Source organism: Calonectris borealis, chromosome 25 (genome assembly GCF_964195595.1).
Source record: "Calonectris borealis chromosome 25, bCalBor7.hap1.2, whole genome shotgun sequence".
NCBI lineage: Eukaryota > Metazoa > Chordata > Aves > Procellariiformes > Procellariidae > Calonectris > Calonectris borealis.
Window position 1 is genome coordinate 2,811,641 of NC_134336.1, and position 23,264 is coordinate 2,834,904.

General features: G+C 44.7%; 1 protein-coding gene across 3 annotated transcripts; it reads left to right on the top strand.

The window, feature by feature from the left end:
* Positions 1 to 179: 179 nt before the first annotated feature.
* KHDRBS1 (KH RNA binding domain containing, signal transduction associated 1) lies at positions 180 to 23,148 on the top strand. 3 transcript variants are annotated; one of them, XR_012677183.1, is made up of 11 exons: positions 180 to 519; positions 7,400 to 7,527; positions 8,110 to 8,226; positions 9,263 to 9,409; positions 11,397 to 11,599; positions 12,428 to 12,641; positions 13,549 to 13,616; positions 13,937 to 13,995; positions 16,369 to 16,563; positions 19,163 to 19,224; positions 20,591 to 23,148. XR_012677183.1 is itself a non-coding variant. In XM_075173224.1 (9 exons), exons 1-9 carry the CDS (start codon positions 195 to 197, stop codon positions 16,464 to 16,466), a joined length of 1,359 nt encoding a protein of 452 aa, XP_075029325.1. In that variant the 5' UTR covers positions 180 to 194; the 3' UTR covers positions 16,467 to 17,666. The 3 variants fall into 3 exon arrangements, 2 of the variants coding, with proteins under 2 accessions (XP_075029325.1, XP_075029326.1); XM_075173224.1 differs by lacking the exons at positions 19,163 to 19,224; positions 20,591 to 23,148 and having other exon boundaries at positions 16,369 to 17,666; XM_075173225.1 differs by lacking the exons at positions 19,163 to 19,224; positions 20,591 to 23,148 and having other exon boundaries at positions 11,397 to 11,533; positions 16,369 to 17,666.
* Positions 23,149 to 23,264: the final 116 nt, after the last annotated feature.

Consider the following 23,264-nt stretch of genomic DNA (forward strand, 5'->3'; position numbering starts at 1 on the left):
GGTCGGCGCGCGGCGCGTGCCGACGCAAGCGCAGAGTCGCGCGGGGTGGTCGCGCGGGAGCCGGCGGGGGGGGGACAGGGGGCGGTCCTTCCGGCCCCTCACTTCCGGCCCTGGCGCCGCGGCGGACGGTGTGGCAGCGCCGCTCGGCCCGTTCCGCTCCGCGCCCGTCCGCCCCGCCGCCGCCCGCCCCGCCCATGCAGCGCCGCGATGACCCCGCCGCCCGCCTGGGCCGGGGGCCGGGTCCCGGCGGCGCCCGACAAGGGGCACCCCCACCGCGGCGGCCGCCCCGTGGTGGGGGGGGCCGCGGGGCCGCTACCGGGGCGCAGCCGCCGCCGCTCCTGCCGCCCAGCGCCACGGCCGCCGCTTCGGCCGCTCAGGCCCCCGCCGCCGCCCCCACCCCGCTGCTGCCTGGGGCCGCTGTCAAGATGGAGCCCGAGAACAAGTACCTGCCCGAGCTGATGGCCGAGAAGGACAGCCTCGACCCGTCCTTCACGCACGCCATGCAGCTCCTCACAGCAGGTACCGGCGGCAGGCGGGGCGGAGCGGGGGCTGAGCAGGGCGGGACCCCCGAGCAGGGCCCCCCCCGTGCTCGGTGGGGCGGGCAGGGTGGGAGGCAGCTCCCAGTAAACGCCTTGTGCGGCGAGGGGGGAGAGGGAGCCCCGCGGGTGGCCGGGGCGGCGGCGGCGGGCGGCTCCCGGCCGCCCCGGGTGAAGCGGTGCGGGGCGGCTGTTGCGCCGACCCCTTCTGGCTCCCGTGCCCGGGGCCAGATGCGACCCTGGGGGCTTGAAGATTAGATTTTTCTCGTATTTAATCTCTGTTTAGCCCCGTGCTTAATCCAGGGCCTGGGCCGGATTAAACGCAGACCCAGAACTTTTTTATTAAAATACGTGTGCGGTCGTGTTGGCCCTTTTCATCCCCGGGGAGAGAGGGGACCGAAGGGAACGGCCAAAGCTGGGGTCTTCCATGTAGCGTCTGCTTGAGTCCCTGTGAGGCATGGTTTGTGATCTCTTTGATTTTCCACTCTGGTAATCTGTATTAGAGCCTGTTTCATGCTTCTGATGAACCTAAATAGGGAATGGAAATGGCAGTCTTTGTTCTGTGCCCAGACTAGCCTTCTCCTTCCCCATCACCACTGTCCAATCGCCTGGCGGCTCTGATTTCTCCATATCTCCACAGTGCAGCTGCTGCACCCGCATTCGGTGTCTCTGTCAAGTAGATTCAGCTGCCTCAAGACACTATAGTCAGCTTAAAAATTGGAACGAGTTAAAATATTTGCTACCACTGACTTACGTGCGTGTGTAGTGCAGAGCTGGGAGGTACCCAGCGCGAGGATATGCTTTAATCTGCAGATGAGCAGAGTGCTTAGCTCTCTGGTACTTATCATTCTGCTTTTAAATGATTTTTTTTTTTTAAGGTCTTTAAAACGTGTAGTATTGCCATACTTGGTGCAGTGCTAGAGACTTTATTAGCTCCTCCTTTAATGTAGGAAATAATTCATAGGAATTGCTGTCTCCCATTGTGCAAGTAACTGAGGTATATCGTCATGGGTAACTTGGCATCACTCGCAGACATCTTGATCTAAATAAATGAGTTTTATAATCCGATTTGCCATCAATTTAATGTTTTTCATTAATAAAACCCTTTAGCCAGCTGATGCTCGACAGCTCTGTGATAATGCCTTCCAGTGAAATGAAACCTAGGAGTTTGCTAATTCCCGCACGAACAGCGTTCTCAGTCCACTTAGTAAAGCTTCGTTCACTGAGTGGGGTAACAAGGATTTATGATGTTTTTTTCACTAATTTAAAAAATTGCTGATAGTAGACTGCAGCTTTGTGAGACTCAAAATTGATCATTGGAAGAGCTCCAGATGCTTCCTGCTTGCTTTGGATATTTTTAAAATTGCTATCTTTTGGGAGCATTCCCTAGCAGTCCAAACTCGGGACAATCTGAGCAGGAAGCTCATGAGAAAGAATCTGAAATAAAATGGTGGTTTTAGGCGACTAAATTTCTTTGCACAGATGACCCCCAAACTGATCTGGATTGCTCAGAATTTGTTTACTGCTGTGGCACCCTTTGGGGATGTCATGTTGGAGAAGCTGCTGTAAAGCTTACTATGGAATTTAGGTTTGGGCCAAAGATTGTAAAGCGTATGGCCAGCACAACTTAAGCAAAATTACTTCCAGACAAAGAAATGATGGATTATTGAATGTCAGCAGTATTCCTATTCCAGCCTTTTTTCAGGAGTGGAAGTTGCTTGTCCTGCCTGCCTCTGGGAGGGAACCCTGCAGGAGTTCTGCATTGAAACTAAGACTTCTTGTTTAAAAACAATATCTAAGAGTAGTCTAAGATACTTTTGTGGTTTTAAAGCTGCTTAGCGTTTCTAGAGAAAATTAGCATTATTTAGGAGCAAGATGAAGGGCAACACAGTGATGTAATACTGACTCTTGAGGAATTTCACCGTGTGGTGAAAAGGCAGTAAAGTGGCTGGATTTTGAGGTTCTGTTACACAGCACCTGGAACAGAAACTGAAAACTGGGATTTCTTGCACCTTGGAATATGATCCACGTTTCCTGACTCCTGTGATTCGGGGTCTGTGTGACCTTCCTCTTCCACAGGAACGAGAAATCCCCTTTTCCTCACTTTGATTGTGCCCTCCATCTGCTGTGGGGAGAGCAGGAGGAGATGCTGGTGTTTTGAAAGGCACAGTCCTCTCTGCTTGTGTGCCCTGGGAGGACAGGAGATGTCCACCGATGTGTTAGCTAGGCGTAGGGTTTTTTCAAATCTTTATTTTATGGAGAAACTCCAAGTGAAAAGAGCTGGTCGTCTCTGAGCTTCCTATGCTGCAAACAGATATGTGAGCTATGTCATTCCATTAGCAAGTCTCTATATAGCTAGGATCCTTATGTTAAATGCAGCCCTTTACATCCCCAGAAGTGTGGAGCCGTGAGGAGGGATGGAGGTGGTAAGAGGTGGATTCAGGGCAGGGATAGGGTATTAGAGCAGGACCCATGAAGGGAAGGAGCGCCAAGCAATTGGAGTTAGAGCAACGCATTGCGAAGCAGGGAGCAGCTTGAGGTGTCGGAGGACTTCTCAACAAAATCCCCTGCTGACCGTGCTGGTTCTTGTGCCAGGCTCATTTAGTCTGTGCGTATTCCTAGGAGGGAAAAAGGACTGTGTGGGAAAGTCAGATGGAATGGTGGTGGCCTCGCTAGAGTGACTTGCCAAGGAACCAAATAGTGGGATTAGAGATGGGCTGAGGTCACGGGGGTGATGAGAAACTGTATGTAACCCAGAGCAATGCAACGTTCTGAAGCTTGCTTTGCGTGGAGTTAAGGCTGTCCTGAAATGGAGGAGATTATCTAAATTTCTGCGTTTCCAAGCATATGCTCTACCCCCCCAAAGGACCTGTAACTGCCGCCTTAAACTTATGCCCAGATGTCACAGACTGCCATATGCTAATACCGTTTCACTGTTGCATTTTCAGATGTGTATATTGCTAAGCTATGCCAACATTATTAGCTGCTGATGCTAGCCTGCCTGTCACTGCTGTGACTCTGCCTCCTCCCACTGCTCTCCCAGGAGCCTCTACTACTTGTGCCATTTCTCACAGCTCACCTCCAGGCTTTCTCCTGCCTGCCTCGCGCTTGAGCAGTGTTTCTTTTCTTCCCTGTGCCCCTTCTCCCTGTGCTAGTGGCAGTCCCCTCCCTTCTCAGCAAGGCTTCAAAGCAGAGCTGTCTGCATATGAATCCCAGCATACAGGCTGGAGGGTGGGGGGTGTATTTCAGCAGAAAGTGGGAGGGAAATGCTGGGGTTAGGCTTGCCAAATTCTGCAGCTTCCACTATTGGCAGAGTCCATCCAGGAACAGCTCCCTGCTTCCTCTCCTGTGAAATCAAACCAGCTGGGGAGCAGTAGCTTAGGAGAGAGGGAGCTCTGCTTTCTTCCAGAGGCTCCCATCCCCAAACTCTTCTGGGGTTTTTTGGGCATGGGGTCAGTATTATCATACCGTTAAGATAATACTCTCAGTATTACGAATAAACAGAATGTGTCTCTGCTCACAGAGCACAAGCGTGCTGCAGGACAATGTTTAATATGGTGGTTTTTTGTTAAGGAAGAGCTTGGGCTTAGATCAGGAGTAGCACTGTGGCTGCTTAGCCTCCTCCTTGTGAAGCAGCGGTGTTACCAACCCCCTTTACCTACCCCTTAGGATTTCTTCTGAGACAATGCAATCACTGCCCCACATGAAGTCCTGGAAACCACTGCCACACATGCCGCCAGACTGCTGACATTCCCCGTGGCAAGAAGGTAACCTTCTGCTGCACCTCTGACACGGCTTTAAAAAATCAGCACTGAAATGAGGCATGCTTAATCCCTCAAGGTATATGTACGCTTCTCCTTCATATCAGTAAGTGGTCTGACAAACTGCTACCACTCATCAGTTCATTCAGTACTGCTTCATGTTGCGTAGCTAATATGCCAGAATGCATACAGATAACGCTGGAATCCGGAGTAGTAGGACACGTCACAAGTGGCATGTTTTTAGTCCTCTTCACACCTATTTCCAGACTTGGAGTTTGTTCTGAAGGTGTGAAGGGGACTGCTAGGTCACCCGCGCTGACCTGAATTGCAAAAGCTGGAGAACTTTGAGTTATTCTGCTGGGGCAGGGTTTTTTCTTCTTGTATGTTTTGGATTTCATTTGAAGGCTCGGCGATGATGGATCCGATGCTTTTTTTTTTAGCAAATAGTTAATTATTTGTTGCCCTCACAGACTGGTTCCCAGATGTTGTTGCTACTCTTGCAGGAGGCAGAATGGGTTTTGCTGTGTGGTTGATGTGAACTGCGATTCACTGGTTTGCAGAGGCTTATGTCTGATTGCGTTGTGTTTTGACAGGGTAGAAGATGCCTCTGGGTAGTTTAATTCACGTAAGAAAGTTTTAGGGTGCATTTATTCTTGATGTGTGCGTAGAAAACACTTTTTGTTAATATGCAGAATGCATTTTCAGAAATTCACTTACTGTTTTTGGAGAACCAAAATATTTGAGAAGTAATCGCATTGTATTATAGGGTCTAAAGCTATGCCTAACCAGGGATAAGGCCACCAGTGCAATCTTTAGTTTCCAAATCTTGATTCTCTGATCTGTTCTTACAGCTAAAATTAAAAAAACTACTTAAAACTAACCAAGGCAGCCAGCTTATTTTATAAATTTGACAGTGCTTGAGCTTCTGGGTTTTTTACTTTTGCATAGTGTCTTCAGAAAATAATTTATTTTTAAAGCAAAAATCAAGCTATCTTTTTCAAAGCAATTAGATCTGGTAGTTTTTTTAAACTAAGGAGTCATGGTAACACTTTTGTAAGGGAGCCAAGGTGCTGTTGCAAGTAGAAATACAAAAATTTAGGCTTTTTTCATAATTATGCAACACCATCTCCAAATTCTATCTTTAGATCTTTAAACTAAAAACCAGTTTGTATTACTGTGTCCATAACTGAAAAGATAAAATATTGATCATTTGGTCATGTTTTCTTAAGGTGGTTTTTTTTTGGTTGCACATCTAGTTGCTTGACTTCCTTGTGGTCTGCACCATTTGAAAGATCCAGTCATGCTTCTCAGCCCGTGAGGCTGTGGTTGCCTGTCCAGTCAGAAGGATGATGGTAACCCATTGTTCCTATTTCTGTTTGGATGATACGAGAATATTACTAGGTGGATGATATGTCAAGTATCTGATATGCCAGTCTTTCGAAACTGTAGACATGAACATTTAGTCTAAAGCGTATAGTTTCTGACATGGACAGAAATCACAGGAAACACAAGATATTGCAGCTGCCCTCTTTAAATTCTGGTAATGACTAAGCAGTCTTCAGTTTCAGTTTTGTCTTGCAGCTTTAATCCAGTTATGTATATAATCTTGTGAAAGTGTCTCTTTCCCCTGAGATGTGAGAAGTTGTATTTAGAGCACTTTCAACTCAGAAGAGATATTTATAGTTCTTGGGTTTGCTGATGAAATGGCACAATTTAAATTTTAGGGAAGGATCATGCTCCTCCCCTGGTAAGCATCTGTAAGTAATGATTTGTGATGGCTATGCATGGTGCGACCAATTTTTTTTTTTGGTTGGACCAAAGAGTGCATAACAGTTCATCGATAATCTGGGGTTGTTAGTAATGGATTGGCTCCAAATCTGGGGGAACTTGTCTAGTTGTTGGCCATTAAATAAAAATTGTACATGACTGGAAAAGAAAAGCCAGTCAGCTATGGGCTACATTCTTTTGAAAAATACTGGGTGTTAGTCTTGCAGAAGTGCATTAATGACTGTAAGAGCCTATGCTAGAAATGCCTGCCTTGAAGATGATCTTCAGTCTTCTCCATTTGGGTCGTCTTTTACCAGGTGATTGTCTCCTACCATCTATCAGCGAAAGTTTAATTTCTAGCCAGATTTGAGAAGGTGTTTGTGTACTAGTTCCTAATTGGCCTACCTTAATGACCTACTTCCAGAAGGTTATTTGGACTTTGTTCCAGATCCCCCGTAGGCTGCAGCATGCCTTCAGTTCAGTCAGGCCACCTCAGGGTTTTTCCAAGACTCTGCAATTCACAATATACAATTAAAAATCAGAATCTTATTTTGAGAGACAAAAATTTGTAGTTGCATCGCCTGAATCAAGTTAAGGACTTCTGACGCTCACGTTTATGGCTATATGCCCAAGGCTTACGACTTGAAAACCAACTTACAAAATGCTTGTATGATAAAGATGCATTCATCTAATGAAATGAAGCTTATAAGAATTTCATAACCCAGACCACACTCTAGTGTGTCACTCATTCGAGCTTCTGTTTATTAGGAACGTTTTCGACTTAACTGAAATTCATGGTGTCGGTATGTGTTGACACCACCACTTAAATTGCAGATTTAAAATGCTGCATCAGCTTGAACGATAAAAACCTGTCTGATTTGCTGATGGCCACTGCATTATAGCAAGCGTATCCAGTAGTGTAGTTGGGACTGGTTTCTTTGTAGGTTTAGGAGTCTACACGTGGGTGCTGCATTCGCGGTGGAGGCATGAGTTTGGGGACTGACAGAGGAAGGCACAGCAGAAGTGATACGCAAAACTGTACTTACAGTTTCCTACTCTTACCTGTTGAAGTTATGTGTAGGGCATTCTCTACTGTTCGTTCTTATTTTTGTTCATGATCCCATTTTTGGCCTTCTGGAATCCCTAGATGTGAAGGGAGGGAGAGGCAAGCTGGGCTAGCACTAAAGAGGTGGCCTGCCTGTCCAGATTCCATTAATACAGTTATAAGCGTTCATATATTCACAGAGAATGAGGGTGGTATGTCCTGTCATAATTCCAACTCTAAAATGATGCTTGTTTGAGGAATATAAGCAGCCCTATTTTTATCTTGTTTAGAAATTGAAAAAATTCAGAAGGGTGAAACAACAAAGAAGGATGAGGAAGAGAACTACCTGGATTTATTTTCCCACAAGAATATGAAACTGAAAGAACGAGTTCTGATACCTGTCAAACAGTACCCCAAGGTGAGGGCCAGAAAATAGCTTACTGAATCTCTGTGATGTGCTTATTTTCTATGGATTTTATGGCTGACTTTTAGAGATAGTAGCTGTCAAGGTGTCATCAGGAATTATGCCAGTGTTCCACTATTACTACGGAATTTTTCCTATGCAAGCTTGCAGGATCTTATTTCTAATATATTACATTTCTAGAATGTCTCAGGATAAAGCTAAATGGTGATGCATAGCTGTGATCTTTTATTACTAGAATAGACGCTTTCATATGTAGAGCTTTGTGTTTTACAGTTAAGAACTCGTTTAACTCTTAAGACTTGCTGCCTGTAAAACTACTGGAGAGTAGATGTTAGAATTAAACACTTTACGTAAGTTAATTTAGCTTGATTTTCTGGTGGAGCATTTTTTCATGGAAAGAATGTTCTGGAATTTAAATTTTCCTGTGCATTTTTTTGTCTGTATTTTTTTGGTGAGGTGAAGAGAAAATGGAGCGGCTAAATTTTTTGTCAGCCAGCATAACATTAAGAAAAGCTTTTGTTAAGGCTACTGAGCTCTGGAGCTAATTTTTTTTTTTTTTTTTTTTTACATTTACAGTTCAACTTTGTTGGAAAGATTTTGGGACCTCAAGGCAACACCATCAAGAGACTTCAGGAAGAAACTGGTGCTAAGATATCTGTGCTTGGGAAGGGTTCAATGCGAGATAAAGCAAAGGTAAGGGAATCACCTTTGAAAACATACATGTATGTTAATGCCTTCCACGTTGCTGTGAGAAGTAGTGGTTCTCAAAGCATTTTATAAAAGATTAAAACATTAAAAGCAAAGGCAGTAGGAACTCACACTTCCTAAATTGTTCTGTGCATGTTGGGAGCAATCTCGATTGGGGCAGAAGTGTGATGCATGTTTTCTTTATGAGCATGACTTAGAGACCAGTCATCTTTTGATATCCTGTACCCTTGAATGCAGAGATAGTTTATATGAAAGGTGAAGTACAAAGTTTATAAAATAAGAATTAATTCCAGCTACTCTGTGAAAAGTCACTCGCTAAAGGAATATGTTTCCCCTCCAGAAACAAACAAAAAATCCCACCCTTTTTCCAGCTGTTTCCTCTGAAATTGTTCAGTCCTCATGGTTCACTGAAGATGTTGGAGCAGTATGTTCCTGGTAATCTTTAGTGAATCACAAAGTGCCAGGAGGCTTTTTTGAGCAGAAAAAATGAAAAGAATTTTTTTTCTTCCTGCTTACTCCCAAAACCGAGCTAACAGTCAACAGAGCTGTAACTTAGTTCAGCTTTTTATTTCAGCAGCATGAGAAGTTTTTACACTTCTAGCTTATTTGTAGCTTCTTAAAGCCATCTGAATAACACGGGTATCTAAGAGCAGAGCCAAGGAGCAAGCTTGTTTGAGGCATTAGACTTCACTAGGTGGTAAAGAGCACCTCAGGCAGAAAGGTGGTGTAGAAGAGGAAGAACACTGCTTGCATATGCTTAATCTTCTGGAAAAAAAGGTGGCTGGCATCAGTGCATTAGCAAAAATATTGTAGTCAGCTGAAAAGGCAGCTATAAAAAGCTGGAAGTTGTAGATTGCATGTGGCTTTTTATAAAACTGTATGCTCGTGTGTATGTGTGTCCAGGCATGGCCAAAATGCTTTTACAGACGTTTCCTGTTAAGGCGTAGAAAAACAGATAAAAGAAAAGTAGTTTCTCTGCATCTTACTTAGTATTAGGAATCTCTAATCTGCTTTGTTTCAGGAGGAAGAACTGCGTAAAGGGGGAGATCCTAAATATGCCCATCTAAATATGGATTTGCATGTCTTCATTGAAGTTTTTGGACCCCCTTGTGAAGCATATGCTCTGATGGCTCATGCCATGGAAGAAGTCAAGAAATTCCTTGTTCCAGTATGTATGCTCATGCTCTTTTCTTTTTGAAGGAGTTAGATGGGTTGTGAATCTAGCTATAAGGTTGGGTAAAATTTTCAGAGTGTAAGGCTCGTGCTACAGGAATGGTGTAGTTGAGGAAGCCTGGAGTATTAAGTGTGTGTGTGGCAGCTTAAGATGACCCCATTAATCTTGCATGAAGGCATATATTATTCCCCTAACCATAATTAGAAAGACATACACTTACAGGGTATAGAACACCTGGAGTAGGTATTTCTCTCCTGTTGCTAGCTGTGGACACTGGGGTGGGTGAAGAGCTTGTCTAGCTCCATGTGTCAGTCTTAGCGGGAGAACGACTTTAGCCATGCCTGGCATGGAAGAGGCTTCTTGGATGGGTTCCTCTGACTTGGAACTGTAGCATAGAAATCAGGCTAGAAAACTTAATTGGTCAGATCAGAAACTGTAAGTACGGAGATGTTTGCTCTGCTCTAAAGGGGTGGTGTGAGGATGAGGAGGGTGACTGCCCAGGCATCTCAGTGGTAGTATTTAGTGTTGTAGCTAGTTTCTAAGGCACATCTGTTAAATCAATATTTCTGTTGCTTTAAATGTGTATGATGTGAAGGAACCTCTTTACTAACCAGACATTGATACAGATGACACTTGTTTGTGGATGTCTTTTACTGGTGAACCTTGCAAGACCTTTATGGTCAGCTTCATGTCAGTTTTGTGTCAGCAAGAGTATTGACTCCAAGAACCGCAGAACTTGAAGGAGTCTTTTGCATGTTATTAAAACGATAGTATTGCTTGCTAAATTAGGAAAAAAACAAAATGGGAAAGAAGCACGCAGTGCTCCCTGCTTCTGGCTAGCTCAGCCTGTAATTCAGAGACCTGGCAGGTAGAGAGCTGGGTATACCTCGGCACCGTGCTCCACAGCTGAGACTGGGAGCTCAGATGTTCTGCCTGAAATACCAGGAGCGGGTGGAACCTGAGAGCGGTGGGTAGTAGGGAAGTGTGGAAAAGCGTGTGGGTACTGTGTGATTTCTGTGAGTCTGACACAGAGAGGAGGAGAGATTGCTATGTGAAGTGTCTGTGAAGGAAGGAGGTCATCTTCAAGGCGCCCTTGGGATGTACAAAACCTCAACTTGCTAAAGCAAGTGTGCAGCCTTGCTATTTAAAGTGTCTTATCTATCGCTGCCTTCAAACAATGTGTTAAACTTGTGAAAATTGACAGAGAAGTCACTATGGAAGCCAGCAGTGCTGTGAAGACACATCTGGTAGGAGACTCCTTGCTTTGTGGGGTTGCCATGGCATCGTGAAGATCCTCGGTGCGAGGCCCGGACTGCCTGTGTGTTGAGGGGAGGGGTGGAGTACGATGACTCCTGCGGAGTCACCAGGGATCTGTACTAATTCCTGAAGCTAGATCCCCTGAGGCGACAAAAATGCACGGAGCCAGAAACATACTGCGTTCCTAAGAATTTGAAAAGACAGCCTGGATTTGCAAATGGGTGTTTGCTCTTCATCAGGCTGCATCCTATCCTGTTCCTTCAGTGTGTAGGGAGCACAGCAGTATGTTGTTGCCTTATGTGGGCTCATTGCCAGCCACTTGCCTTTAAATGGGAGCTTTAAGGTGCTTGAGGTGAGATATGTCTTGCCTGACTTCACCTCTGAACTCTCCAACATTTGCAAATAAATCTTGCTGACATCCCTGAGATGCTGAACATCATCAGATGCCTCCAGAACCCCTGTGGATGAGGTCCTCTTCCCGGGGACCAGCTGTAGTGCTCACTGCAGCTCTCGGACGTGCAGGTGGTGTGCCCGTCTTGGCCGGCTTGGAGAAAGCTGGCAGTTGTGCACTGCTGCCTGCTGAGCAAATACCAGTAAAACTAACAAGCAGATTTTAATTTAGGACTATCAGGTTATTTTTATTCCAGCACGGTAGCCTGTGATGCCCTGGAGCACAGACTAGCTAGTTAGCTGTTCTTTGGAGTTGACTCTTTTCCCTCTTTAGGATATGATGGATGATATCTGTCAGGAGCAATTCTTGGAGCTCTCCTATTTGAACGGTGTACCAGAGCCAACTCGTGGCCGAGGAGTCCCTGTGCGGGGAAGGGGAGCAGCTCCACCACCGCCTCCACCTGTTCCAAGGTATCTTTCCCAAAAGCACGGACCTGGAAATGCTGCGTCTTGCTCAGAGTTGTCCTGCCAGATGAGGTTAGGCTACTTGTTCTTGCATATCAGCTGTTGGCCTTGACCTTGGCTTTTGGCTGAGGCTTTCTAGCCGTGTGTTGTAGGCTTGCTTTTAGCAAGCTGGCATCAAATGTTTTGTATGTTTTGAGATGTAATCTAGTGCAGTGGATGTCTTCTGTGTTATTTTTGATGTCTGAAATCAGTAGCTTCATAAAGTAACCTTTCAAAAATTGGCCTACGAAATCATATGTAGATAGATGTGTTATGTTGGCTTCTGTAGCCTTCAGCAGAATCAGCATTTTCAGTTTAAACTGACCGTCCTTTAAAAGTTATAGGATGACATTATTCTGTCATTGCTGTCAAGGCATCGGGATAAATTGGTGATAAAACTCTGTTACTATAGTTCTTGCCTCACTACTTATTTCCTCGGGGGAAAGTCTTTGCTTCCGAGTGTTTAGCCCAGAAGTGTCCCTGCTCATCTCATCACTGATCTTTACAGTTGGAGGTCTGGCAGTCATTACAGGTTAGTGATAAGGGGTTGTTTAAAATGAAGTCTGAGAGATTACTTGGTCAAAGTTCTGTATCAGATTTATTTCTTTGTCTGTACAGTTATCTAATGCAGTAGAGTTCTCATCTCAGAAGAGGTTTTTGTAAATCCTGAAATACAACGTTAACAATTCTTGTGCTTTCATTCTTGGTAAAGAAGCAATGGCTTGGTTGATGGTGACTGCATTTCTTTATCAAGCTATTGCATTTTAAAGTAGGTGTAACAAGCGTATGCACTGCCCTCAGTATTCAGCACACGAGCGGTACAGCAGTAGCTGTTCACAGTCCTTTTTATCTCCTTTCCAGGGGGCGTGGTGTTGGTCCTCCCCCTCCTCCTCCTCGGGGGGCCCTTGTGCGAGGAGCCCCGGTGCGGGGTGCCATTGCCAGGGGAGCTGCTGTAGCCCGCGGAGTACCTCCTCCCCCAGCAGTCCGGGGTGCTCCTGCACCCAGAGCACGTGCAGCCGGCATTCAGAGAATACCGCTTCCTCCTCCTCCCGCACCAGAAACCTATGAGGAATATGTAAGAAACTATATATCTTTGGGTTTTTTATTGCAGCTAGCTGATCATGTATTAGATATTCAACATTATTGAAATAAGAGCTGTAGAAGTGGCCACCAGTCACTAGTACGGTGCTGGCTAACCTGCTCTGCCGCTTTAATCCTCAAAGGAGGGAACTGCTGGTGTCCTAAATACAGGGTAAGGGTGGTTTTTATAAAACTGGAATGTGCCCCCAAGACTGAAGTTTGCCATAACTATCAGTGCACAGTAGAAAAACTACATCAGAGATTGATGTAGTTTGCATCACGTTCTCTTTCTGCAAGAGAATTCTTTAAGCATGGAACACCAAATGTTTCTTACTGCCCCAAAAATCCTTAAAATAAATCTGTGAATGAACATGGTGATGTTTCAAGGCATATAACTAAGCACCACCCTCCTGTCAAGCATATCTTAGCATCTTTGCTCTTGGTATTCTAAAGATGACTGGTTTTGCTGCACAACAGCATTTTGGGGAACCGTTACAAATATTGATATTTCTAAATTCCGTTTCTCCTCTCAGTAAAACTTCTCAGTTTTTCCACTGAAACCAATCACAAGGTAATAGATCGGGTTTTGTCTACCTGTAAATCTGTGTTTTGGATAACAGATCCTGGCACATGGATTTGTACCGCAGACAAACTGCAGCTTTGGACACGTAAATGACTTTCAAATGCATTGTAAATATTAGTGAGGTTCCTCCCAAGCCACAGGACACAAGCAGTTTTTAACTACCTATGTCTTATGATTGAGCCCCTTCCCTGTGGCACGCGAGGATTCACAGGCTCCTCTGAAAGCTGCTGTAGCCTGAATTCAGTTTTGCCATCACTCTTGGTCAGGCATTAACCTTTGGTCCTTCCATTAACACAGTTTATGTCATCATCTGTTTCAGGGCTATGATGACGCATATGCAGACCAGAGCTATGAGGGGTATGAAGGCTACTACAGCCAGGGCCAAGGGTAAGTTTGCTTGTCTCCTATCTGTGATGGAGAAAATTATGCATGATCCTTTTTTTTTTTCTTTTAAGGGAATGGAAACACTCATTTCTGAGTTTGAGCTGTAGGGAAAGTGCCCTGTTCTGCTGGAATCCAGGAATGCCTGGGAAATAACACTTTTGGGAGTGTTCCAGTGTCCTTGACAGTTCTGTAAAAGCAGTGATCAGACACACCAAGCCATGAGCAATATTGGGCATCTTTGCTTTTCAAGTGTTTGTGCAAGTTGTGTCAGTTCAGGAATACGATTTCAGCACTGTATGTAACCAACATAATTACTCTTCCAGGGACACAGAATACTATGATTATGGACACGGGGAGGCACAGGAAACCTATGAAGCTTATGGTATGTCTGGGAATACTGTTCTCTTGACAGGGAAGGGGCTGCGCATAGTTGGGAATTGCTTGGGGTCGACCAGCTGTTTTCCAGTGCCACTCCACGCTCTGAGCAAAAACTTACTGAGGAGAACCTCGAGTAGTTTTTGTGGTAGAATATTTATACCCTACAGATTATCCAGGTCTAAACAACCGAAGGCATTCTGTGGTTTTTAGATTCTTATCTATCTTGATTGTGTCAAAGGTGACGCTTTTAAAATTCCATTTTTTAACTATGGCAATATCTTTTAATTTCCGTGTAGCTTTAGAATATTTTAAGCGCTCTGGATTTCCACCCACAGCACTACTTTTGCTGCAGTCTGGTTTTCACGGATTATATTTTGTTGAACTGGATGGGTGCATGGTTCCATCTGCTTCCTTATCCTCAAAAACCCACTAGCTGATACTGACTGCACTATCCATTTGCTTGAAAAATGGATTTAAATGTCATATGAAGACCTCCTTTTGACTAGGTGAAACAATTTTGGTCAATATGACTTGCAAGTAGTCTATAAGTTTAGCTAATTTTAATTACATAAAGCTATCAATTTAGGCTAGACTGAGGGGTGTGGGAGACCAATTTAACCACAACTGGGTACATCCCCAACTGTTGAAAACAATAGGCCTTGTGTCTGAGGTGCCGGCAATAAAGGGTTGGGTGATGGCGGGTTTTTTTTTTTAATGCTAGTTCAGATATCTGAGCTTATGAATAGCATCTGCATGTGGCAATGAGTAAGATTCATTTTCCTCTCTCTGTAAACAAGCTGAACTATAAACAAGTTACGAAAGCTATGCAGCGAGCTGCTTAATGGCATGGAAATACGCTGTATTGAAAACAGCTCCCTTTTAGCAGAGCATCAGTTGCCTGAAGGCGTGAGTGAATGCAGGTAGTGATGCTAATGACCAGCCGGAGGGGGTTTCTGGGATCCTCAGGAACTGGGAATCCCCTATGCCGTGTCATGCCGGCAGTAGAGAAGCAGAGTTGTTAACACAGTGGCTGTCTCCTGTGCCGGCCTCGGGGTGTTCCCTGCTCTGGGCTTAAGTTGGGAGAAGTTCAAATTCAGGTGCCTAACCAGGGATGCTTTTCCAGTCTAAGATGCGTTTGAAGAGATAGCTGCTGTCAGTAACGTTGGCTGTCTCTCCTGCCTTCAGTGGCTTGGTTTGTTGCCTGTGTTAGGCAGCACAAAGAGACTTTTGTGCCTCCTGCTTGGTAGGAGAGCAGTGGTGGTGTCTGGATATGAAGGCCAAAATGCTCATTGTATACTTGGCACGAAGTTGCCACAGCTAATCTGTTTATCCACAGTAATTTCCTTTGGTCTCTGCTTTCATGAAAACAGAATTAGAGAAGTAAATTGTTGAGCCAGACTGGAGACAGTTTTGAGAAAATGGGAACGTGCTCCATGGTGGTAGGAACAGGCTCGGCTGTCTTCTGGGCTTCGGACACTTGCTTTCATAAACGGGTGACCCTGGAGAGAATGGCAGGCATGCAAGTATGAATGTTCCAAGCACAAGCCATAATGAAAGCTGAGTTTGGATATTTGGGGCTTGAGCTAGCTCGGGGACAGCGGGAATGCGAACTTCATTTGCTTCGGTGGTGGTTGTACATAGCAGAAGGGTTTGGGCTGTCCTGTCGAGTGCTTTGTCCCGTCAGCAGGTCGTGCTGGTACAGCACGAGCAGGTGATGTCTGCTCCGAAGAGCCGAGCAGATGCCGTGCGAGCTGCAGCTGTAAATTTTCCTGTATTCACGGAGGGGAAGGAACAGCAAGTCAGTCAGAAAGAGACTGGTGTCTGCAGGTTCAGTCGGACGTGCTGCCGTCCTAGAGCAGTGTAGGGACTTAATTATTTTGGCACAATTATCCAGGACCTGCCTTGCCTGGGAAGGAGAGAAGCAGCACCTGTAGCAGTCCCCCCAGCCAGCGCCCCAGGGCTATGGATGCTGCTGGCCGCCAGCCCGAGGGGCCATGACTGCTGCGACCTTCGCTGCGGCTGGCTGCCAGAGCTGCCCCGTGAATTGGCTTCGGCTCTGCTGAAATTAATTACTCCTAAAAGGCACCGGCTTTGTCCAAGTCGGTGCTTAGCCGGGCTGTCGGAGCTGCTGGCTTCCCAGGGACCCCCGCGCAAGAGGCTTTTTCCCGTAATGTCGGAAGATGTGCTGCAAACGAGAGGTTTTGGTGGACCGCGGGGCATTTTGCAGACTGGCTTTGGGGTGAAACTGCTGAGAAGGTGCCCCGTGCCCCCACGTCGGCTCCGGAGGGGAGCCCGGCCGGCCGGCACCGCCGCTCCCGCCGTGCCCCCTGGCCCGCTGCGCTCCGCCATCCTTGACGTATCCCTCTCTTTTCCGCAGGGCAAGATGACTGGAATGGAACCAGGCCCTCCCTGAAGGCCCCGCCGGCCAGGCCAGTGAAGGGGGCCTACAGAGAGCACCCATACGGACGTTATTAAAAAACAAACATGAGGGAAAAATATCAGTTATGAGCAAACAGTTGTTACTGATTCTTGTATCTCCCGGGATTCCCGTTGCTTTACCCACACCAGACAAGTAATTGTCTAACTGTTTTTCTTCGTGGCCCTTTTTCTCCCACTCCATCCTCACCCTGCATTCTGGCTTCTGTACGTAGTATTTTAAAAATGAGTTAAATAGATTTAGAGGACCGACTTTAATTTTTTTTTTTTAAGTGTGTAGATGGCTTTTCTTTCTTTGTTGTTTAGATAAACACAACTGTACCTTTTATAATAAAAAAAAAAGTTGAGTTAAAAATGTTAGTTTCAAAAGTGACATGCTTTGCTTAGCAGTTATGAAATTAAGGTTTTGTTAACCTTTTAAGTTTGGTTTTAAGGAACCCGTAAAAGTTGTAGTTGCAGAATCCCAAAGTAGGCTACATTTCAAAATTCAGGGCTGTTTTTAAGAATTAAAATCATAATGTAACGGTAGTAGCTGCCACCGTTTAAAAGTAACCTCAGTTGTCAAACTTTCCTTAAAAGCAGATTGCTGGTGAATCTTAAGTTTAAATTTTAATACGAAGGCTCCTCAAACAAATTAAATAGCATTTTTTAAAGGTAATTGACTTAAAAGGAAAAAAAATTAGGTTTGTAAAATTGACTTTTCTTATGTGGGTTTTGAAATCTAGCCCCGAACATGCAGTGTTGAGAGATGCTTGGGAAGCAGATTTTCCAGTGTAAAGGGGTTCTTAGTTTGGTTCTGTATGAAGAACTTTTAAGGGAAAAACAAATTAAAGCATGGCTCTGATTGCCCAGTGTTTGATATTAGAAACCAGAGTATTAAGTGAGTAGGTCTGGACTCTGTAAAATTACAGTCTTCTCATTTTTATAGTGCTTGGGGCAGATAATACAGTGCAAGTTTAAAACTGACAAAATTGTCAATATTAACAATCCCATTGACTTGTTCAAGTGTATCTCAACACTAGCTTTGCATAAAAAGGGACACTGCAGCTGAAAAAATGAGGAAAAATTTCACTTTGTACATAGGATAAAGTCCTAATTGGATTTGTACACTGTCCTCCCACTCTGTTCTTGAAGATTAAATGCTACATGTGTAAGTCTGCCTAAATAGGTAGCTAAAACTTGTCAAAATGTCTGCCGCAGTTTGTCAATAAAGTTTAGTCCTTTTTTAATCAAAGTAAATGTGATGAATTGTCATTTTTTTTTGTTGAGCATTAAAATAGCTATTTTTTTTCAAATAAATTTAAATTAATGCTAAAGCTAATTGTCTTTTTAAAACATGGAGACATTCTAAAAATGGTGTTTTTTGTAATTCTCACAAAAAGTTTATCAAGCTCATTGAATGAGCTTAACTTTTTTTTAAAAAAAAAAAAAGAAAGAAAGAAAGAAAAATTGTTTTTCACCCCCTGGAAGTTGTTGAAAGCAGTTTGATCCTGATGGCAGAAATCTGACTTCAGTCTGCTGGAAAGTGTTTATGGTTCTTTGCTGAAATACTGATTCAGATTTCAGGTGGCCTCACAGAGTATTCCAGACTGCAGACTCCAGACTGAGTCTGAAATGGCTCGTTTAAACGTAGCGTGACAAAACGAATGCTGAAAAATCCAAGGCTTAGCTGCCACCAGGAGGAGGAGGAAGTTTGCTTTCTGCTTTATGTAAACAACCCTAACCCCCTTGGCTAAGATGATGCCCTTCCTACTTTACAGCAGCCTTTACTTGGAAAGCCACTTAAAAACGTATCTCTGTTTGAGAAGGGTGCTGCAATTGCTCCTCATATCCTTCTGAGAGGGTGTGTATGTATATAGATAGAGATATATAAAAAATATAATAGTTTAAATTAAACTGCTTCTTAGAGACACATGAAAAATGGTTTGTATTTCCCATCTGCAAAATGAATCTGGCTTTCTAGGGGGAGAGAATTAAACTGCTCGGGGGTGAAAAATAGAGCATTAGGAACCAAACTGCTTGTAGCAGTGCATGATTGAGGGGAATACTTTAAAACAAAAAGTTGTATTTGTAGATTGTTATTAAAGTGTAAATAACTGAATTTTCAACGATGGTTTGGAGTCAGCTTTCAGGGCATAATGTCTTGCTTGATGAAAAGATCACCCTATACCCCCCTTTTAAAGGAAAATTATCGCAGGAGAATCAGGATGTGTAAAGCTAACATGCATCGCAAAACCCAAAAGGTAACCTAAATGTCTGATTTTAATAGCACATTTCTCTTTTACATAAACTGTGACGGCAACTTGCATAAACTTTATTGAAACAATTCTTCAGATGTTAATTTTAATGTAAAAATTTGCAAAAAATGTTTAAAATAAACATTTTAAAAAAACCACATGCTTCTGCATAAATTAGCGATAACTTTAATAATGTGCCCTTTGAAAATGCACTGTAATGTAATGTGGGCAAAAAGGAATCGGCAAGCTTAAATATCAAAAGATGTAAAATGACAACGAATATAGATAGTCCTGCTACTGCCAAAAAAAAATTCTGCTCAGTTATTTAAAAATGTAAAATGATGGCCCTTTTTAGACCCCAGTATTGATATGTACTGTGAAATGTTCAAAGCTCAGCTTAAGTTGCATGTTTTCCTTCCTGTGTAATTGCATGCAGGAATCTTTTTCTTTTGATTTGTGCTTACATTAAGGAGACTCACAAATGTCTTCAATTTGCAGGAGTCAAGAGTACATCGCTATGAATCACTTGGGTGAAGATGAGCAGGGGCAACACGAAGTGGGTAAGTTTGTTTATTTTTGCAACCCCTTGCAAGCTGCTAACATGTTCTGTGTGGGAGCTGGGGGGCGGCACCATCTGAGCTGCTAAATTGAAGCCATTCTTTATATACCCACAAATAAATTACTCGTGTGAAAGGCCGGTTACATGACTGACTCCTGCAGAGGTCATGGTGTGGAGGAGGCTTCGGTATGTACCTGCACAGAGCTCTCCCACCGAGATCCCTTGGAGAAGGAGGTTTAAGTGGATTTGAGGAGAGGGAAATGTGGTAAGGAGATCTGTCTCTTGGAGCCGGTTCCCGACTGAGATGCTGGCCTTCATGAGAGTGCTCTCAGCAGCAAGGTAGCGTTGAAGTTGTTGTTACCCCTTGCTCTAGAAACAGAGCAGCCCAAGGAAGGCCTCCAGAGGAATTCCTATATGACTCCATAATGCTTTAAAATTATAGACTGCAGGTTTTAGGCCAGGTGCTGCCCAGCTAGACCTTGCTAGCTCTACCCCTTCCACGCTCCCATCGACGGGCTCTGAAATGTGATGCTGGCCCTTCTTTTTATGGCTTTTTGTCTGATGTCATTGCCAGAGATGGCTCGGGCAGTGCTCCTGCCGGCCTGGCCGGGACACGTTTAGCTCGGAGCCCCGCAGGGCTGCACGGCTGGCGTCAGCGAGCGAAGACCCTGAGCCCTCGGGAGGGGTGGTGGACCCCCAGCACCTTTGGGTGCTGGTGCCGGTCAGCACCCGCGGTGGCGGGGCTCCCTCTGGCGGCTGCTCTGGCCCCACTGACTTGCTTGTTCTCCAATAAATACCTTAATAAACGCACGCAAGTGCTTGCAGACCGAGCGGTACCTTGGTTGGGGAGATTATCACGCATCAGTGGAGTGACCTGCTTACTCAGCAAGGACACATCTCCCGCCAGGCCCAAAGGCAGCAGCCGTAAGCGTTTCCTTTGGGAAACTTTCTCTCAAATCTCGAGATCACTGAAAGTCTGAGCTCCATAAATAAAAGAATAAAGAAATAAACCTGCGGAACGCTGAAGAAGCCTAATGGCTTCAAAAGAAAAACCGTGAAAAGCCCTGGGCATAGGACATAGAAGGACATAAGTCTTATTTTATATGGAATTGTAAAGCGACCAAATGAGCTTCTCTTATTTTAGGAGTATTAGGAGCCAGAAAGCGGTAATATGTGGAAATGCTGCAACAGAGTGAGATTACCCTCAATTCTTTGACTTGAAAATTGGATCTGTAGTTTTCTGCTAGGGGAAATCATAACATGTCTGGATTTGTGGCCTGTTTATTGAATGCATCTTCATTTACAATGTAATTGGAACATCAATTTGTATGGTGTTGTACCAATCTTTCCCATTTCTTTCTTAATAGGCACAGCTTTTATATCAAGTGGAAAAGATTTGATAGAGATCATCTATTATGATGCAGTTTTTTACCCGTAGAAGTGGATCTTGTGACACTGCCTTTGAAGTAATACAGCTTGCTTGTGCATTGCGTTTGTTGCATGTTTATGTGAAAGATTTTAATGTTATGGAGGAATGTAAATCTTAATATATTGAAAATAACTGTATATACCAAAAGTATTTTGAAAACATGCCCCGCATCAAACGTCTTCCTCCCTCTCATAGCATTACTACATTCAGATTTTAGCCTAGAGTCTGCAAAAGCTAATTTGAGATCCCAAAATAGCCATCAGCATCGGATGCGTCTCTCAAAGATGCTCTAATTAGCCAGACGTTCCGGGGGTGATACAGGACTCACTGAAATTTGTGAGGGGTAGAGATTCCTTTGAGTACTGAAGTCTGAGTCACCTAAATAACCTTCCGTTTTCTGCTGACATGTAGCCACTGGAGGTTGTATTCTGCTGGCTGTGAGCTAACAAGCGCCAGTGATCTTTCACCTCCTGATTTCCCCAAAGGGCTAATCCACATCCTATTATTTGTAGGATTGTGGCAAAGACCATAAACAAGATAAAGGCCCCCATTGTGCTTGGCACTGTACGGTGTGATGTACCGCATCAGTCACGTCTCCTCTGTGGAAGTGTTTCCCAACAATACTGTTCTTTTCAAGAGAAGTTTGGCTCTAGAAACACCCTCCTGCTGCAGAGCGCTCCGTGCCTCAGCAGTCCCATCTTCTCTGGCCCTTGCTCTGGGCCGCCCCAGCTTCCTCAGCCTCTAGTCCAGCCCTTTGGTATAAATACTCAGGCTGGCCTTGCTTGGAGCTGGTATAAACCTGGGCTTTACACTTCCTCGGGGTCCCACCGGGCATAGTGGTTCATAGCCAGTATCTTGGAGAGCAACAGGAGTGTGAAACTGAGCTTGCAGGAAACGCTCCAACGGGTATTGCAGAGATGTCCCCAGCAGCTTTTCCTGGAAGGAGACTGTCATACCCTGCCCGTTCCTTACCCCTGGTTTCGAGTTGCTGTTCGGATTATTAAATAAAGCAAATGGCTACAAGCTTTATTTTATAACTTACCTATGGTATTTTTACGTTTAACTTAAAACACTGTGTTTTCAGTAAGGCAAAGACATTACCTCGATATGGCCCTCTGTAAAATTCCATATTTGGTAAGTTGGGTTTAAGAGCACAGCTGGATTCCCTGTTCGGCTGTTAAAGCAGATGATTCTTTTTGTACAGAATGAGTCTTTAAATTTGTATGAGAGCATCTGTCACAAACAGAGCCAAGAAAAACAATTTAAATATGCATGTCTTCCCTTCCTCAACCCATGCCGCTGCTCTCCTAAAGAACGCTTGGGCAGGGGGTGATCCCTGCAGCCTGTGATAGACCCTCCAAACGGCCCCAGAGGAGAAGAGACCAGCTGTGACCTGTCTGCTGGGAGATGCAGAGGAGAACAGGCGGTGCTGCTAACGCAGCTCTTCTCTCTCGGCTGCGAGGAACAAGTACATATGGTGCTTCTGGGGAGGAAGACAGGGCTCAGGGAAATTCTTCTTTAATTGATAAACCTGTAACATCTTGGATGAGATGTTGGACACATTTGTAAGCTTTGAGGGGGAGGAATTTCTGCAGGCTAGTCAGGGCTCACGGGAACTCCCATCTCGAATGTAGATGTTACTCCTCTTTTTCTACTGGGGAAGCTCAGTTCCTGTGAGCACAGAGCAGAAACCTTTGCTGTTACTGCTCAGTTGAGCCTTCCTTTGCTACTGTATGTTTTAATAGAAGTGTTTGTTTCCACGCTCCTTTTGCAAAGTGGGATGAGTCTCCAGTGAGCTGATTTCAGATCTGATAAAGGAACGCAGTTAAGATGCCGATCGCTTTGCTGTGGCTGGGAAATAGGAACCTGCCAGCTCTTGGTGAGCGTTGGAGAAGGCCGGAGCCTCCCTCGGCTGCCTCGAACCCTGGAGAGCAGCAGCTGTGTGTCAGAGCACTGAAATATAAAGTGTTTTCCAATGAAGCTGTTACTTTTACCGCTGGCTTTAGCACCAAATAAAACCAAAGGCTCGTACGTGGTGTCACAGATGCAAACCTGTTTTTAACCTGATATCGGTACGTCCTACCCGTTACCTTTATAGTTGTTCCTGGAAGACTCTGTTAAAACCCCAGGTGTCTGGATACTCCTGGTTTTTGATAGCTCTGCACAATGTAGGTTTCAAAACCAGTAAGAAAGGAAAGATGGGCCCTGTGAAAGTTCATTAATTCTAGAGATGGCTTTGCCTCCAGCCCAGGCAGGGGTGGTTCTCAGGATTGTATAACGCTCCATCTGCACTGAAGCATCAAACACCCACAAGTTACGGAAATCAATGAAAAAATACTGCGAGTGGTTGGTAAAGATGGTGAAAACCGATCAAGGTGAATCACAGCATTAAAATAACTTGTCTAGGAAACGCGGCTGGTATTTAGCGAGAAGCGTTCAGCAGATGTTGAAAACGATTAGTCATTCCCTGTAATAAAGGCCTAAAGTTGAAATTTTTTTTGGCTTTCAAAGGCGTGGGGTTTTTCTCTTGTTTCTCTTCCTGCTGCGGAGTTGCCGTTTGTGGGAGGATGGAGCTGGGGGGGTGCTCGGGGCAGGGTGGGCGATGGGGGTCC

What these genes read in the sequence shown, in the direction of transcription:
- KHDRBS1 (XM_075173224.1), top strand. Translation starts at nt 195, where the DNA reads ATGCAGCGCCGCGATGACCCCGCCGCCCGCCTGGGCCGGGGGCCGGGT. An exon ending in CATGCAGCTCCTCACAGCAG is followed by an intron (nt 520 to 7,399) that starts GTACCGGCGGCA and finishes TATCTTGTTTAG; the next exon opens with AAATTGAAAAAATTCAGAAG. An exon ending in TCAAGAAATTCCTTGTTCCA is followed by an intron (nt 9,410 to 11,396) that starts GTATGTATGCTC and finishes TTCCCTCTTTAG; the next exon opens with GATATGATGGATGATATCTG.